An 18,947-nucleotide genomic window follows, 5' to 3' on the forward strand; every position below is an offset into this window, starting at 1 on the left:
CAGGACGGTCAGCTGGATACTTTGGACAATTTATCAATCTTTCACTTGCATTTTAGAATAGAGTTAGTCACATGGAGATATACTGGAGCACTTTTTACCAGATTAGTCAATAAATTAATAGCAATCGATGATGGCTGCTTCCTGGATAAGGCCTAATGCTAGGGCAGAGTAGGGAAACAATGCAAAAGCAGCCATATGGCAGAGAATGTGGACTAGGGAAAAATGGAAGGTTCTGGGAAAATTTGTTTTTTAGGGGAAGCATTAATAACTCATATTCTAGAGAAATAGTTGAGTGTTTAGGAGGGAAATGAAATGAACCTTATCTTATTATCTTATACACACACACAACTTAAAACTAAAATTTTAACTGTAGGTAACAAAATCTAAAACTTGACTGTAGGTAACAAAATTACATGGCATTAGAGAATATACAACTATATTTTAGCAGAGATTTTCAATTTTCCTCACCCAAACAAAGAGCCAAATAAATAAATGTGTGATTTGAGGTTCTCCTGTTCTTTCCGTTTTGTTCTTCAAGTAAGGCACCAAATAGAATGAAAATATCAAACAGTAAACGAAAAACAAACTGAAAAGAAAAAATTAGATAACGAAAAAACTGAATCCTTAAAAAATTTTATATGTTGACTATGAGAAGTCCTTACAACTGCCACTTATGATAAATTATTTCATATAAATCTTTGGTTCTGTAAAAATAAATTCCAGTATTTCAGCCAAAATGAGGGAGAAACAGAAGACAAAGAATAGGGATGGGAAGTGGTGGTTTAAGGGCCCTTAAGACATATTTAGCAACTCAGATCTATTTTCCAGAAGCTGGGATTTAATATGGATGTGATGGTGTAAGAGGGAAACGAAAGGAAATGCTAGATTGAAGTCTGAGAAAATGGTGTTATATAAGCCAAATGTTAGAGAGGGCTATAGTACAACTTAGATGCACTGTGGTGAAAGACTCAGGCAGAAATAAGAGGTATAAGTTTCAAGTATCCTTCTTCCCTCCACTCTTCCTAGGGAAGGTCAAAATTAAACTAAACCCTCCTAGGAACACACATCCTTCAATGTGTGTCCTTCAGTGGGAGATGACGAACCCAGGAAGCTGGATAATATCTGGACTGTTTCAGGGCTTCTCGGACATCGATGTGCAAATGAATCATCTGGGACTCTTGTTAAAATGCAGATTCTGATTCAGTAGGTCTGGAGTGGGGCCCGAGATTCTGCATATCCAACAAGTCTCCACGTGACAGCCAGGTCCATGGGCAACATGAGGAGCATGGCTTCAGCATGCATAGGCCCAGGAGCTAACTCCTGCTTGTATTAATGTGAGGCTTGTTCTTCTAGTGCTTCAAAGGAGGCCTGATATCTACAAAAGCTCTTTGGTAAGGAGGTACTCTCATATTCACTGTTTTTATGATATAGAAAAAAGTATACTGAAATACAGAAAAATTTTAAAGATTATCTTATAAACTACCACAATATATAAAACAGAAGGGGTGGACAGGAGAATGAATCCTACCTACTCAAGCCTCCTCTTTCCATCCCCACACAGTGATAGCTGAAGTACATTAGAACCAAAATATTCCAAGAAACACAGTTTGAAACTAACAAAATAAAAAAAAAGGGTGTGTCTCTAGTTAGATTCAGGGAAGTCTGATGAAGACAGAGAACAGAACAAGGCATGAATCTTCCATTGTTGTCACCAATCGCAAACTCTCTTGTTTATAAAATCCGTATCTTAGAGGTGGAAGAGATCTAGCGTAGCCTTTGCTCTTTGTTTTATAGATAAAGAAACTGAAGCCCAGGAACCACATACCTTAGATTGTGGTCCAATCATCCTTATACACCACTAGCTAGTAATTTCCTTTATTTATTATTGTGCAATTTACACAAGGTGTAAAAAAAAAGGATTTGAAAGGAAAGGAGAGCAGACATAATTTGTATCATGATTCTGATATTTAAAAAAAATTGGACACTGAATTTCAGGTTTTATCCACTGCTAAGGAATCCGCTCAAATCCAGTCATTAAAACTCCTCAACCTCCAAGATCCCAAAGTTCTGTTGATATAGCTCTCTGAATTGTTTATTTTCCTCATTACATTCATTATAATCTCAACTTCCAAACAACCCTGTTCACTACTCTCATAGTGAACAACCATTTTTCAACAATGATCACTGATTTATTCTTGCCCTTTTTATTGTCCTGGGTAAACTCCGGGGTTGCTGAAGACAGCTGGTCAAAACTAAGAGACATAGTATAAATGACTATGTAGGCCTTAGAATTTTATTTCCTACATTCATTCTGATGTAAATTCAGGTGGGTTATTGTTGCTTTTAAATCTCTACGTTCGTATTGTTAAAATCTCCAAAACACACAGAATCTTTCTCTAATCTCCAACTAAAAGAATACTGAAGGCTATATACTTGATGCTTGTGCATTTTTTCCCCCATCTCATCAACATTTAACTCAGGCAATATGTTAAAGTCTCGTTAATAAAGCTGTGGCTGGTTTACAATTTGCAATAAATCAAAAGATGCTGAGCTGAGATTTACCTTCCTTTATAGGGAAGAAACAAGCGCTAAGCAAACAAATGAGGTCAATAAGGGTAAAGTGGCCTTGGTATGCGCCTGGAGAACAGCCTGAGCATTCAGAAGTGTCATTTCCACACTACTGAAACTCTGTAACATCGTGACAGCTTCTTCAAATGTGATTTCCAAGGACATAACAATCTAAATAACCCTTACTGAAGAACAGTATTTTTAAAAACTTTTCAAAGTATTAATTTAGCTCCTTCTTTTCACCATGTTTAATATTTATGCTTAGTTCTCCAGAATTTTCCATGTCTAATCTCTTCATCGTCACTTTTTCTCTTTAATCAGTCTATATACAGTTCCCATGCCATCACTTTCTGCTTTCTCACCTCTCCTGCACCACTTGTCTCATCTTCCAGTTTTTCTTCTGGTTTTCCTCTACTGTGTATCCTTGAGTATTCTGCCCAAGACTTCAAGGTAAAGCTCCAAATACAGAGGAGTAAAAGGAAATGGAGATTAGGTGAGCAAGCTTCTACTTGGTCCATTTTATGGATTCTTACTGACTATACTATATATGGCACTAATGAAAGGTAAAGGGATAGGCAAAAAGAACAAAACCAATAGCATCAAAGGAAGTTAAGGAGACGGAAAGCACTGAAAACTGTGGTTTGGGGAGAAGAAATAGTCACCATGGTGACTTTATTCAAAGAGAATTTCCATACTCTGACTGAAATAGGCCATCAAGGATGTTTCAGAAGTAGTTAGATATAGTAGATGAAGAGACATTTTTTTATGGCTAGCCTGGAGCAGATTCTAAACTGTGAATTTTGTCAGATTTTATACTGAAGCAGAGTCAGGCTAGCAAGAAATCAGAAAAGTACCTTTTGGGAAAACAAAAGCAATGTAGGGAGTGGTGTGATTTATTCGCTAGTGCACCAGTGCTATAGGAAACAGCTAAGAAAGCACCATCTCGTTAACAGTGGATCTAGACCTACATTTTTAATAAGATTAGTTTCAACATTGTGATTATCTGTCATCACAAAAGAACTTGTTTTCACTATCTAAAAGTAGGAATGCCATTCTGAACATCCTGGACAAATTCCAACTTTGTAATTCCTACTTATTGAATGAATACTACCATTAACTTGGGTAATTACTATATACCAAACTCCTACTCATGCATATACTTAAAAAATAAAATTTCACTGTATAGCATGGGTAGTTTTATGAAACTAGAGAGAAAGTTCTCTACACAAAGAGGAAAACTGAGTAATAGTTGGATAAAAATATAAGAAAGGTTCAGTATCAATAAAATATAATATCTTCACTAAAGGTCAGAACTGAGTTGTTCAACCCTTTTTTTGTGGGAAGGTGGTGGGGGTGGGAGATGTTCCAAATCATCTGAGATTAAGGGTAGATCATATTATTACCAACATCAGAGGGGCTCACTCTGCCAATAATTATCATGGTATTTTGCTTAGCTAAGAACTATTTGCAGAGCCTAAGTTGGTTTATCCGTTCATTCATTCATTCAACAAAAAAATTACGGAGCATGTATGTCTCAGGCACTGTTCTTAAGCACAGGAAATACAGTGTTGAACAAGACAGACAAGGTTTCTGGCCTTAAAGAGCTTATATTGTAATACAGGAAAAGACAGACAGTAGACAAGTAAATCAATAAGTAATAGGAAAGCTACAGAAAGAATGCTGATACACATTAACTTGGAAGAGGTATTTAATATAGAGGACACCCAAATAAGGTTTTTCTAAGAAAATGTCCTGTACATTGAAACTTGAAGTGGATAAGATGAAGCTAACTGTGAGAAGCCAGAAGAAATGCATTCTAAGAATGGTAAATGCAGAGACCTTGTAGTGCGAAAGGCTTGGTGCGTTCAATGAACCAAAAGGCCAGTGTGGCTAGGAAGTTAAGTGGTTGGAACAATAGACAAGGGTGTGATTAAAAAGGGCCTGTTAGCCTAGGTAGGGAATTGGATTTGTTGGCGAGGGAGAAATATGAATTTAAAGATAGGTACCTCACCATCCTGAGAAAATTATACATGCATCTGCCTGTAATGCCACTGAGAATCGTCTTCTAGATCTTTGCTACTCCAATTGTGGTTCAAGGCCCAGAAGCATCAGTTGTAACATCAAGTGAAAGCTGTTGGGGAAGGTCACCACGAAGACGTGACTGCTGGTTTGACCCACAAGCTGGATGCGGGAAGCTGGAGGCTCCTCGTGCCCTCTCCCATGCATGGAATGTGTGCTCCTCTTACCTTCCCCATGCTCCAAGCTGCCCAAGGACTCTCCCTTGAGACAGTAATGTGCTGATGAGATGATCTGGACTGATTGCCTGACCAAACCCAGCGAAGACCCCCTGTGTATGTAACTGACCCCAGTTAAGGCCTCCAACTAAATTTTTATGGTTTTATGGGTGGGTGTGGAAAGTTCGTTGTGTGGTTGCCCAAGACAAGCCTCGTAATTCCCTTGATATTAATCCTGCCACCTACCAGTCTGGGGTGGTCTGCCATTTCCTTCGGCTTCTCCCTGTCACCTACGTATGGGAGCCGATTTCAGATTTACCTTGAAGAGGTTCTCACCCAACACAAGCTTTTTAGAAATTCAGAATATCAGGCTCTATCTTAGTTTTTCTGATTCAGAATCTGCATTTTAACTGGTGAAGATTATAGGTTGATAAGTACTCATCCAAAGAGCTTTGCTAAAAAAGCAGTGACCATATCAGCAACTAATTTCAAACCATGGACTCTAATGCAAATGACCAGAAGTTGACTTAATAGTGAATTCAAAGAAAAAACAATTACTATGCTGTCCTATAGAGAAGGCAAATTCTGGATATTTCCAATATCTGAACAGAAAAGGGTTAAATACAATCATAAACCTAAATATATGAGAGCAGAAAAGAATCAAGAAACATCTTAAAAGATGTTGCCACTTGTCTCCTGGATGGCACCATTCATAAATAAAAGAATCTATCCCCCCCGAAAAAGAAGAAGGAAAAAAGATGCTGCCACTTACATCTATTTGAAATAGTTACTTTAAAGACAAGATGTATTTTAATGTAGAAATATTTTCATAATAGGAGAGTAAACGTGTTTTTTTCCCCAATTAGAAGAGCTAACTGAGTACCTGTCTCCTACCAATTCCTATCTATTAACCAAGTAAAGCCCATCTCAAAAATACAACTTTCATGCCTGAGTCTGTCTTTTTCTTATGATTCAGTTTTCTCATGCTTTGTTATCTCAAATGTTTATCTTTTAATCTCCTCGTTCTAACTTTTCCTCTTAATTTTATCCCAACTTCTTAATTTTTAAAAATTCCTAACCTGCAGAAAAGTTGTAAGAATTGTAGTCAGCATCTGTACACTTCACCAAGATTCACTATTAACATTTTGCCACTTTTGTGTATATTCTTTCTCCCTTTCTCGACACACACACACACACACACACACACACACACGCGCGCGGGCATGTAATGTTTCCTGAACTATTTGAAAGAAAGTAGCAGACATATTTGATCAAGGATCCAATCACAGATCACACATTACATTTGGTTTTCATGTCTCTTTTGTCTCCTCTAGTCTAGAGAAGACTGTCCAACCCCAACCCTGACCCTGACTTTTTTTGGTTGTCATGACACGGACACTACAGAACAATTGTTCTGGAGAATGTTCTACAACTTGGATTTGCCTATCTCCTCATGATGATGTCCAAGATAAATATTTTGGTGAGAAACATTTTTGGTTAAACATTTTGGTGAGAATACCATATATTGATATTTTCTTTGAACAGTTCTCATAGTTCCTGCATCCATGTTTTATGTTACCAAGTAAATTATGAATAAGCTCCATGAAAGATATGGCCTTGCTTTTTATTTCTTTGGTACTTCCCTAAAGAATATAGCACAATCTCTGTACATATAACATGCTCAGTAAATAAATGAAAACTTAAAAACAGAGTTGACAACTATTTCTAAAATAGCAGAATATGCCTAACTAGTACACACTGAATTGTTTTATACCAGACTGAAAATATTTGGGTTTGGCCTCTAAAATTTTTGAAAGAAACAATTATGCATGTAAACAGTTTAGCACAATGCCTAGTACAGTATGTGCAAAATACATCTAGGAATGAGCTGAGGCTAAAAGGCTAAAGGCAGATGTTAAACAGACTGGACTGTTGAGGTTGGAAGGTGCGGGAATAAGGAGTGGAGTGTGGTCACCTATTGTATCCCAAAATATTTTTAGGAGTAAGCTGGGCTTTAAATAAAAGATTGGGACAACAGCAGATTTAGTAAGAATCTCACCTTTTACGTCTCACTTCAGTCAGATATTGATTAGAAACCATTTCTTAGAAAAGAGCAAAATAAGTCATTTAATTCCTATGTGAATAATAAAGCAGTTGAGAATAGTACACAAGAACAAAAATATGGTATTAAAATCAAAGTATGTTATACAAAATAGGGTTCAGGGAATATTTAAAAAATTACTTTCAAGGCATCTAGTATAATTTAGAAGCTTACTAGATTGGAAATGAAAGAATAATGCTATCTAATATGAAAAAATAATGCTATCTAATATGTGATGCAAAAGAAAGGGAAGCAGTAAGTATGACTTGTTTGAACAACTGCCTCTATAAAGAGCAAGAGACCAGTAAACAGCTTAGGCATGGTCTATCAGAAAACACTGGGTATACAAGCCATGCCTAATTAAGACAGGTTCTGAACGACTAGCTGACATTTTGAAGCACGTTAGCTAATGATTAAAACTATTCCTCTACTCTGCCCCACACAACAACATGTCTCAAGTGTTGTTCATTATGTAATCCAATTGCTTTTACAATCGTGTTTATGCTTCTCTTCTGCTGGTTGTGTCTGTGTGTGTGTGTGTACACACACACACGTATAACTAACAAGCTATTGAAAGAAAAATAGAAGCTTTATTTCATTCAAATGCAACTGGGAAAATGTACCACTGCACGATGCCAATAAACATCATATGTGGTGAGCTTGTGTAGATTTATGTTTTCTGAAAAAAATGGTCGATGTCATTGTCAGACATCTTGTAGCTGACAGATAACTTTACAAGGCTGGACACAAAACAACTCTGAAAACTGAACAAGCAAGCTAACTTCATTTTTTCTAAAAATTACTACTGAAGAATTCTAAAATTACATGAGCATTAAGAAATGTTCCTTTTAAATCAAGATATATTCTGAAAAGGAATCATGAAAACAGATTTAAAATCTAACACACATATAAAAACTGATTATTTAGAATACTTGCCTTAAAAAAAAGGAATACTTGCCTTTGAGATGTACAATATTATATAATGAGTAGTTTTTATGACCCATTTAGCTAAATAAGCTCATGTTTTTTCTCACTTATAGACAAGTTATTTGGTTTGGCTAACGGATGTAGAGTTTGGTTCTATGAAGAAGCATAATTGAGGATACTGCAGAGAGCCAAGAATTACATGGTCACATGATATGCCATATACAACTGTCCTTTACAAACAGCTCTAGCAAGAAAAGCAAACCCTAACCTTTTGCATCAGTGTCACTCTCTTGCTTCAGAATGAGGATTATAGACATGCTAAATAGTGGGATAACAGTCAATGCTGCAACAAAACAAGTTCAGCTATTTTCAAATGATACATTCTAACTACATGACCATCACAAATGCTTTTCTGATAAGGCTACCCCAGTATGGTATTTAAGCCTCCATAGCATTTTCAAATATTATTGCATGGGGCCTAATTCCCATTCCCTTCAATATCTGTAGAAAGAACTTTATTTATAATTATAGTTAGAATTCTAGGTGTGGAGAAAATGTGTGCTACTAGGGCTAAAGAGGTGAGTAAATTTCATTTCATGAGATAATTTCCTTTACTTTTCTTAAAACTAGTCCATAAAATTATCTATCCGTTTATCTAAAGTGTCCTGACAATTTAAAAGGCAAGATTATGTTACAATATAAGCCAAATCCCTATTTTTCCAGGAGTTTTTACATATATATATGTATGTATATAATCACTTTATATATAAATTATGTATATATGTATAAATTATATATATAAATATAAACATATATATAAATTATGTATATATATAAATTATATATAAATGTATATATATAACCACTTTATATATATGTGTGTGTGTGTATATATGTGTATATATATATAAATTACTAGTAAAGATAAGATGAAATTCAGGAGGCTGGTCATAAAATTGAGCCATACAGAACACAGGTATTCATGAAATAAAGATTTCTCTATCATAAGTTGAGACAATATAACAATTTTCATTGTATCTTGCTAATATTTCATATTTTTTAAAGGATACCATACTGAAGCATATAAATTTTCTCTTCAAAAATGTGAGCTATTAATTCATTTACTCCACAAATATCTGAATACATACTATATGTCAGGAAATGTATCAAACACTGTGAAGAATGTAAAATTATGTTCATTGTGCTAAACTGTTTACATGCATAATTGTTTCTTTCAAAAATTTTAGAGGCCAAACCCAAATATTTTTAGTCTGGTATAAAACAATTCAGTGTGTACTAGTTAGGCATACTCTGCTATTTTAGAAATAGTTATCAACTCTGTTTTTAAGTTTTCATTTATTTACTGAGCATGTTATATGTACAGAGATTGTGCTATATTCTTTAGGGAAGTACCAAAGAAATAAAAAGCAAGGCCATATCTTTCATGGAGCTTATTCATAATTTACTTTGGTTGGTCCCTTCCCCAAGAGACTCCATTGGGGTCAGCACACAAGTGCTTTTTCCCCTTGAGACAAAATTTGAGTGAGGGAGTGTCAGAAAACATTTATGTGTTCCCTATGTGGTATTTACCTGATCTTGTAGTGACATCACTGGATTATTTTTGGTTGTGTTGATGTGAAGAACATGATATTTATTCTTTGCACACAGGTCATAGGCAATATTGGTAAAAGAGGTGCTTGCAGTTTTGGGGACTCTGTTGTAAATGATCACCATGTCCTCTTCCTCATCTAAAGTGGCATCTTGCCGAGGGCCATCCATTGTATGTCGCTGCTCAATTTCTCGGACTTCATGTCTTGCAATAGCCCTTTCTGCAAAGAAAGAGAAATGAACTCAGTTTTTTAAGGGCATCATAAGGAAGTTATAAAACACTGAAAATAATTTCCTATTCCTGGAATATAATATTCCTTTTCAAGAACTGGTTAAGAGCAGTTGAAGAAATGTTTTGAGGACCAAACGTCAGAACTACCTTTGAAGGATAATACATATGCCTATAAAAATAGAACAACAGAATAAAGAGTCATCAAGTTTTAGAACACCACAGACCAGAGAGTTCTTCAGTGTAGTTCAAAAGTCACATCATTTTCTAATAGATGTCTACAGTCTGAATTAATTCTCAAACACACAAACACAGATTATATAGAATACTAAACTTCAAAGTATAAAACACATTTAGAAAATAAGTCACTTAAATTTAAGCAAAGATTTTGAAATTTATTATTCGAGGTTTAGTTGTTCCCTGGTAACAGATTATAAACACTGCTGTAATTTTAGGTAACAAGAATGAAAACAACACCATCACAAACCTTTTTCTTTTTGGTGTTGCATTATAGATAAGTCCTGGCAATGTTTATTCCTTAAATCCCATGATTCCTCGAATTTGAATCACTGTCTACCAAATAGTTTGAGAAGCAGTTACATTTTGCTTTCTACTACTCTCTATTTAATATAACGTACAGCTTCAAATATATATTTTTTAGAATAAAGAAGCAAGAAAGGGGGGAAGAAATATGGGGAAAAATCTCTAACAAGACTGCAAATTATTTTGCACAGAAAGAGCTGCTCATACATAGTAGGCACCTACTATCACCAGATCTCTGTGTAAGCTACCTCACCTGTCTTAAACACTCTTCCATTCTCCCAATACCCCAACTTTGCCTGATGAACTCCTCAACCCTCACAACGAATTTAACCAACTCCAAGGGAAGCATTATTTGATCTCCCTAACTATATCAAATCACACGCACACGCACACACACACACAAATGTATGTATACACACTGTACCTCATACTATATATATCATTTAGTTACCATAATTGCAACTTTACATTATATGTGCTGTTATTAGTATCTACCTATTGTAATGCCCATGACTTAATAAAGTGACATGAAAAAGTAATACCGTGTTTCCCCAAAAATAAGACCTATCCGGCCATCAGCTCTAATGCATCTTTTGGAGCAAAAATTAATAAGACTGGGTCTTATATTAAAATAAGACAGGTATTTATTACATTACATTATATTATACTCAGTCTTATATTAAAATAAGAGTGGGTCTTATATTAATTTTTGCTCCAAAAGACATTAGAGCTATGGTCTGACTAGGTCTTATTGTCAGGGAAACACAGTATGTGCTATAATTACAATAACACGTTCAGGCTTAAAATATTATTAGACCATCAACCAAATTTTGATTCAGAAGATATGGTCACCATGTTACAGAGAGTACACTCTGAGCTGAGGATTCTGTTCAGAAGACTTAAAGTTCCAGGCCTGCTGCTTATTAACAGTAGGTTTTCCAAAACAGGAGGAGAAGTATCTATATCCTATATGTGTATATATATATATCTTCTTGTTTTTTCCCTTGGGAGAGTTGATTGGGAATGTGGGGGCGAAAGAGATGAACTTAATGTTGAACATACTGTTGGATTGCCTGGGACATCCAGGAGGTGTTACGTAGATAATTGGGTATATATAGGTTGAGAGTTGAGAATAAAGGTCCAAGTAGAAGAAAGATGTCTGGGAAAACCATGGGAATGGATAGATAATAGATAATCTAGATAATAGATAATCTAGAATATGTAGCATGGGAAGAGAACCTAGAACAGAATCTTAGGAAATATCAACATTTAAGGAGCACGAAGAAAAAGATAATTCATAGAAAGAGGCTAAGAAGAAATAGAAAGAAAAAGAAGCCAGGACAAACTTTTAAGATGCACATACCATATGTTGGAAAGTGTATTTTTCAGATTAACAGTGTTTTCCAAATGAAACTATAAATCAAAGTAATGTATAACGTATGATGCTATAAGCATCTACATAGGATCTGGAAGTTGCCTCCAATTAAATTCAGCAGGTATTTATTAAGAGCCTATGTACATTATTATATTCAATAATCTTCCAAACAACTTCAAACTGTCATCATAGTCCAAAACTATTATGGTATTGTTCTGTCCACATCACATACCCTCCTTTTTCTAAGAGAAATAAAACAGTGCTGCAGTCATTCACATGCTGATAGAGGTACAAAAGTTTCCTCTAGCAGCCCAGATATGCATGAATCATTCAAGATTAATATTCACCTACAATCAACAACATTGAATTTACTTTCACTAATTTCTCTGAAATCAAGTATTTAGAAAAGCAGATTTGATGTTATCTCATAGATGGGTATCCTTTTTACCTATAAGCAACATAATGATTAAGGAAAAACTGCCGTATTAGTTTAGTAATTTACGTAGTTTAGTAATTACGCCTTCTACTGAAAATTTTTTACATGCCCAATAATTGCTTTGAAAGTAAGCTAATTAAAATATTTATAAAAAGAAGTTATTATTTAATCTGTGGATTTTTCTTATCATAAGGTGCTAAAACTCTAGCTGGACCATGAAATGAGCATGTTTTCAGAATTAATCATAGTTCTTGGTTCATTGTGTGTATTCAATTATATCAACTGTATATTTCACACAATTTAAAAAAATTTCTTAAATTATGAAAAGGTACAAATATGGGAGTCATTACTTTCTTCATTCAAATAATGTATTTGTATGCATTTTCTATTTTTCAAGTGTTTTTACTTTGCTTAAACAAACAGGATAATTATTAAGAGTGTTATACCTAAAACTATATAAAAGATAAAAATAGTTTGGAAAATTAAGAAAATTTTTGTTAGTAATATATTTTTATAAAATCAAATCTCAGTTGAACATTAACAGTCATTACTGTTAATGGTAAACTATTCTCTCTTTTCTCCTGTGACAATACTTAAAACCAGTAAGACTGTTTGCAATATGGCCATGTTCTTGACTTACGAAGTATTTGATAGTTCAATTCTTTTTTATCAAACATGCTCCGCATTTAGATGCTTTGCATCTAGTTTAAGCTTCGCCACTGTCTCTCTTAAATCAGTGAGGAAGCTTTATCACAGCACATTTGTAGTGCACTTAGAGAATGCAGGCAGTATATTTAAAATACTAAAGAAGAATTTTGAAGTAAGGGTTTTCATGTTTTGGTAATAAATTATATAGACTCTGCTATGTAAGCTATTTTGGGACCACCACAAAATGTATAGCTTACAAATAACATGGGGTACAGTCTGAGAGTCTTGGGGATACAGTCTGTCTCCCCAGCAAGGCAGACACCACTGGCACTAATGTGCCCAATAGTGAAGAGAGACACTGAACTCCATGGCAACTCTAGTTCATCCAGACTCCTGTTCAAAGTGGCACATATCTCAACTCCATGAACTTTTCCATGTGGCAGATTATCCACAAACTCAAGTCTTTTGAAAGACCATTCATAATAGCAATAATTACCTATTTCTTCATTGACAGTGCATTAAAGGTCTCATTTATTGAAAACAAATATATAAAGCTAAGTATAAAACATTGCATTAAATACACCAAGCTAAATTCCACACGTCATTAAAGTCACAAAAATGTACATATCAGACTGCAGAAAAACTGAAGATACGAAAATTGAAGATCTTTTTCTTTTCACAACAACGTGTGTTGTAACCACAATTTTTTTCTAACATTAAGATTATTGTTTTGGGTAACACCTGTTCTCTTTGAATACTTAATTAAATATTCAATGTATTAAATAATTTACAGAGAGGAATAAGTTATGTGTTTTGTACAAATTAAATGACCTATGAATGTAACCCCTCTACCACCAAAGATCAATTTTACAATAGTCTCAGCAGAAAATGAACAGTCTACAAATGTGCAAAAGGTATAGTGTTTCTGTATTGTGGATAATAGTTTAGGACTGGAGGAATAAAGAAAGCAACAAAAGGAAAGGTCAACAATTGCCTTGTCTTCAAATACAGAAACTTCTGCATGTTAAAATAAAAATATATATATAGTTAGATGACTAGCAAATAAAAGGCAAACAACATTAAAAAGGAAAATTACCAAATTTTAATATTTATAATTATAAGAAGAAAACAGAGATTGGCAATAACAATATTAAAGTTTCAGTAGATATTAAGCTAAGGTTGTTTATAAGAGACTTAAACTATGTATGCGTAATGAAACAGAACAAAAATATGTATTAATGGCTCATAATGATTTTGGGGGTCATGAATTCCTTTGAAAATATGATGAAAACTATGGACCCTCTCTTCAGAAAGGCTGACTTTTGAATAAAATCAAGGGTTTCTTCTAAGAAGCCCATTCCAGGGCTTCTTCTAAGAGTCCAACTATGGACATGCATAGAGGGCAGGGAAGGTGACCCCAGATTAACTACACCTAAAAAAAAAAAATGCTCCTAGGACAGCACAACCTCTATAGTAAACTGCCTGAAGGCATTAGTATACATTAAAAAAAAAAAAAAAGAGGTTAAAAGTGGTATTGCAGGCAAAGAGAAATCACAGAGGAAACTGGCAGTGTCTATCTGAGAAATGTTTATGGATGAGGGTGCCATGAATCAAAAGTTGACCTGTCAGAACTCCCTCGCAAGTATGCCTATTTCAGAACTAGATAAGCTGGACTCTAAAAGCTTGGTGCCATCAAATAATTGAACTAAAGTGGATCCTTAACATTTTCTAGAGCTAAACCCTGAGTTGTGTGAATCCCCAAATATTGTTATGAACTATAATTTATTGACCATAAATTGTGTATACAATGAGAAGTAGGAAGGAACAAAGTTGAGCCAAAAGAAAGCTATTTGAGGCTATTTAACCAATTCTTTCTTCAGCACCACTTACTGAGACAGTACTACCCAGCCAAACACTATCTGATCCTTACGGAAGTAATATTTTGTAATCATTATGAATGAAATAAATTGGTTTTCTGATTGAATACATCATTTTCTTAATAATATTTTTAGCCAGAATAAGTCTACTTGAATTCAATCACATGAGGACTGACAAAAAAAATTCTATAATATATGAAAGATTGAAGGCTGGACTCTGAACAATGGCAAACACTTTCTTGTGTGATTTCCAGGTAGTACACAAAGGATACATGTGTTATCATTAAAATTACAAGTATGTTTACATGGACCATCTTCTAAAAAAGAGCTGATTCCACTTCAAGGAAAATGGAGTAGACTTGTGTTTCACTATTATTCCTGCTAAGTATAACTAAGAACCCTGCATGCTTTATATAAGACCAACATAAGACTCCAAAAGGTAGAAACAAGAAGGTAGATGAGTTAGGGTCCGTAGGACCTGAGGAACAACACAGTGGTGAGTTTCTTACGGTTTCTTTTAGCCTCATGTATCCCGGACTTGAAGCAGTAGAAGCTGGCAGCCCAGACATGAGCACACACAAAAAGAACCCCAACTAAAGCGTGCTCTCTGTCACTGGAGAAAAGGACAGCATAGCAACACAAAACTTTTAGACAATAACCACTCTATTTTAGTCAAGCGCCACAGAAAACAATGTGGCTCCACCTCTACCCTCACAGGCCAAGGAGAGAGCCTAGACTTTCACCCTCACAAGGGCATAATGCAGTACTCAGAGTCCTTAATGGGGTGATGTCAGAGAAAACCAAGTACCAAGGCACCATGTCAGTGTCCAGGGTGACCCAGCAAGAAGCCTGGATGTTCACCTCTAGATGAGAGTGCTGAGAGGCCCTTTCCTCTCCCTGCGTGGTGGTGTCAGAGGAGACTTAGTGGAGAGTAAGGACTTGAACCATCACCCAGTGTAACAGGCCACCCCCACTCCTGCCGAGCAGTAACAATGAGCACCAGGTGTTGATAGAGGCCGAGTAGGAAACCTGAATTTCTATCACCACTTAGCAGTAACAATCTAGTACTCTTTCCATTGCCAGGCCAGTGTCAGAAAATGTCAATTAAAACACAAGGTTTCAATAAGATACAGTCTCACAACATAATACAAAAATGTCCAGGTTTCAATCAAATACTATTCAACATATCAAGAACCAGGAGAATCTCAAACTCAGAGAATGGGACAATCAAGAATCTCAAACTCAGAGAATGAGACAATCAACTCTATCGTCAACACCAAGACAATAGAGATGGTAGAATTACTAAAGATTTAAAGCAGTCATGATAAAAATGCTTTCAAGAACAATAAAATCAAGCTTAAACCAAATGGAAACAGAAAGTCTCAGCAAATAGGCTCAGTCATGAAACATACATAAAAAGAACTAAATGGAAATTTTATAACTTTAAAATAATCAAAATAAAAAGTTCAAGAAACAGGCTCAATATAAGAATGGAAGGGAAGGGAAGGGAAAAAGTTTAGTGAACTGGAAGATAGAACAAAAGAAATCACATAATTACAATAACAGTGAGAAAATATACTGGGGGAAAAAACAGGCCTCAGGGAACTGTGGGATATAACAAAAGATCTTACATTGGTATCACAGGCTCTTGGAAGTAAAGGAGAAAAAAGACAGGGCTGAAAGAGTACTCAAAGAAGTTATGGCTGAAATAATTTACACATTTGGCAAGAGATATAAACATAAAGATTCAATATGCTGAGCAGACTCCAAACAAGATAAGCCAAAGATATCCATGAAAAGACATATCATAACTAAACTTATGGAAACTAAAGACAATATATATATATATATATATATATATATATATATATATATATATATATATGTATATATATATATATACACACATATATGTATATATGTATATATACACACACATATATATAAATCAGTCAGAGAAGATGAAGCACTTATTTCTACTTATTTATAGCAGAAAAATGTAATAACAGCAGATTTCTCATCAGAAATTATAGAGCCAAAAGGAAGTGGCACAATGTTTTTCAAGTACTGAAATGAAAGGAACCTATACCCAGAGAAAATAATCTTCAGGAAAGAAGGGGAAAGTAAAACATTCCCACATGAAAGAAAATTAGGAGAAGTTATTGCCAGTAGTTCTATTCTAAAAGATTGGGTAAAGGAAGTTTTCTGAACAAAAAAGAATGAATGAAAAAAGGAACCTTAACACAATAAAAACAAGAACAAAAATGGAGCCAAAATATGGGTAACTGGAGTAAACTTTCCTTCTCTGGAGATTTCAAAAATACATTTAGCAGAGCAAAAATTATAACACTGTGTGATGTGGTTCTAAATGTATGCAGAGGAAATATTTAATACAATTTATGTAAATGGTACTTAGTAAAGAGATGTAAATGGAGGTAAGATTTTCTATACTTTACTTGAATTGGTAAAATAATGACATCAATAAACTGTGACAAGTGATAATCATATAATGTACATGAAGAACCCATTTATAAAGCTATATAAGAACATTAAACTAAAAAAGACTAAAAAAAATAAGAGTAACCTACAATTATAGAGAAAAAGGAAAACAGAAACGAAAAAACAAAGAACAAACAAAACACAAAATAAAAGTATGATAGAAAATTTTTAAAATATGTTGAAGTGAATGAAAATGAAGATAAAACAAAATCTGGGGTATACAGCTAAGGCAGGACTAAGAGGAAAATTTACAGCACTATGTGTATATATCAAAAAAGAATAGTCTTTTGTCAACAATCTAAGTGCTTCCACCTCAAGAACCTAAAAAAAAAAGCAAAACAAAACTGAAGCAAGAACAAACGGAATTAATAAAGAGCAAAAATCGGAATTAATAAAGAACAATGGAATTAATAAAGAGCAAAAATCAATTAAACTTAAAACAGAAAAACAACAGGGGGAAAAATTAATGAAACAAATAGCTGGTTCTTTGAAAAGATCAATAAAACTGATAAACCTTTATCAAGACTGATAAAAACAAACACAAATTACTAATATCAGGAATAAGGTATGACTATAGATCCTACAGACATCAAAAGGATAATAACCGAATACTAAAAACAATGTTACACACACACATTTCACAGCTTTATGAAATGTACAACTTCCTCAAAAAACAAACTACCACAACTCACCCAATATGAAATTTATAATTTGAATAGCCCTATAATGACTAAGGTAATTGAATTAATAATTTTAAAACTCTCCAAAAAGAATTCCCCAGGCACAGATGGTTCACTGGAGACTTTCACAAAATCTTGAAAGAAGAATTAACATCAATTGTACATCATCTATTACAGAAAATAGAAAACACTGGACAATTCTTTTTATAAAGCTAATATTACCTTGATACAAAACCAAAAACATTACCAAAGCAAGGAAACTACAGATGAACGTGCCTTGACAAAATATTACCAAATAGAATTCAGCAATATATAAAAAGAATTACACACCATTACCAAGTAGGTTTTATTCCAGGGATGCAAAGCAGGTTCAATATTATAAAATCAGTCAATATAATCTGTCATATTAATTGGCTAAAAAAGAAAAAATTTCTCATGGTCATATCTATTTAAAAAAAGGGATATGACAAAATTTAACACCTGGCTGTGATAAAAACTCTCAGAAAATTAGGAACAGAGGGGAACTTCCTCTACAAATACTACAGCTGCCATTATACTCTCTGATGAAAGACTGAAAGCTTTTCTCCTAAAATCAGAAACAAGGTATGATGTACAGTCCCACTACTCTTATTTAACATAGTGCTCGAAATGCTTGCTAGTGAATTAAAGCTAATAATAATAACATTATTATTAATCTCCTGCTGTTTTGTACAGTACCATGCTGTACAGGTCTGTAACCCGGGAGTACCAGGTGATACCATAGAGCCCATGTGTGTAGTTGGCTATTCCATCTCGGTTTGTGTGTGATGTTTGTGAAACTAAATTGCCTAAGAACACATTTCTCAGAATGTATCCTCACTGTTAAGTGGTGCATGACTGTACGTGCATTATCTCGTGTTTTGATTCTTAAAACCACCCTAAGAGGCACCATTATTATGAGGGAAGTGAGTCGCAAAGAAGTCGTCACCAGATGAACACTGGTATCACTGGTATCATGCTGCCACCCCAGGTCAATCCGACTCCAGAGCCTGCGTTCCACATTCCAGTGCTTAGCTGAGACGTAGTCTGTTCCTGTAGTAGAAAGGAGCAGAGCCGCACACTTAAACACAGCGTGATAATATTGTAGGTGTGTCTATAGTTTTTGCAAGTACTTCTTAAAATACATAGTATATTCTAGTTAAAAATCATAGATGAGCTGACTTCAAGATTTCACTCTATACAT

General features: G+C 34.6%; 1 protein-coding gene across 4 annotated transcripts in view; it reads right to left on the bottom strand.

The window, feature by feature from the left end:
• The window catches only part of HS2ST1 (heparan sulfate 2-O-sulfotransferase 1), a 175,094-nt gene that overhangs the window by 24,289 nt on the left and 131,858 nt on the right, over positions 1–18,947 (bottom strand). For all 4 annotated transcript variants that reach the window (XM_081057593.1, XM_081057595.1, XM_081057592.1 and 1 more), the window contains exon 2: positions 9,421–9,659. In XM_081057593.1, the coding sequence (XP_080913719.1) occupies positions 9,421–9,659 (239 nt within the window). The remainder of the gene's footprint in view (positions 1–9,420; positions 9,660–18,947) is intronic.

The sequence above is a fragment of the Rhinolophus hipposideros genome (assembly GCF_964194185.1).
Source record: "Rhinolophus hipposideros genome assembly, chromosome: 8".
In the NCBI taxonomy this organism is placed as follows: domain Eukaryota; kingdom Metazoa; phylum Chordata; class Mammalia; order Chiroptera; family Rhinolophidae; genus Rhinolophus; species Rhinolophus hipposideros.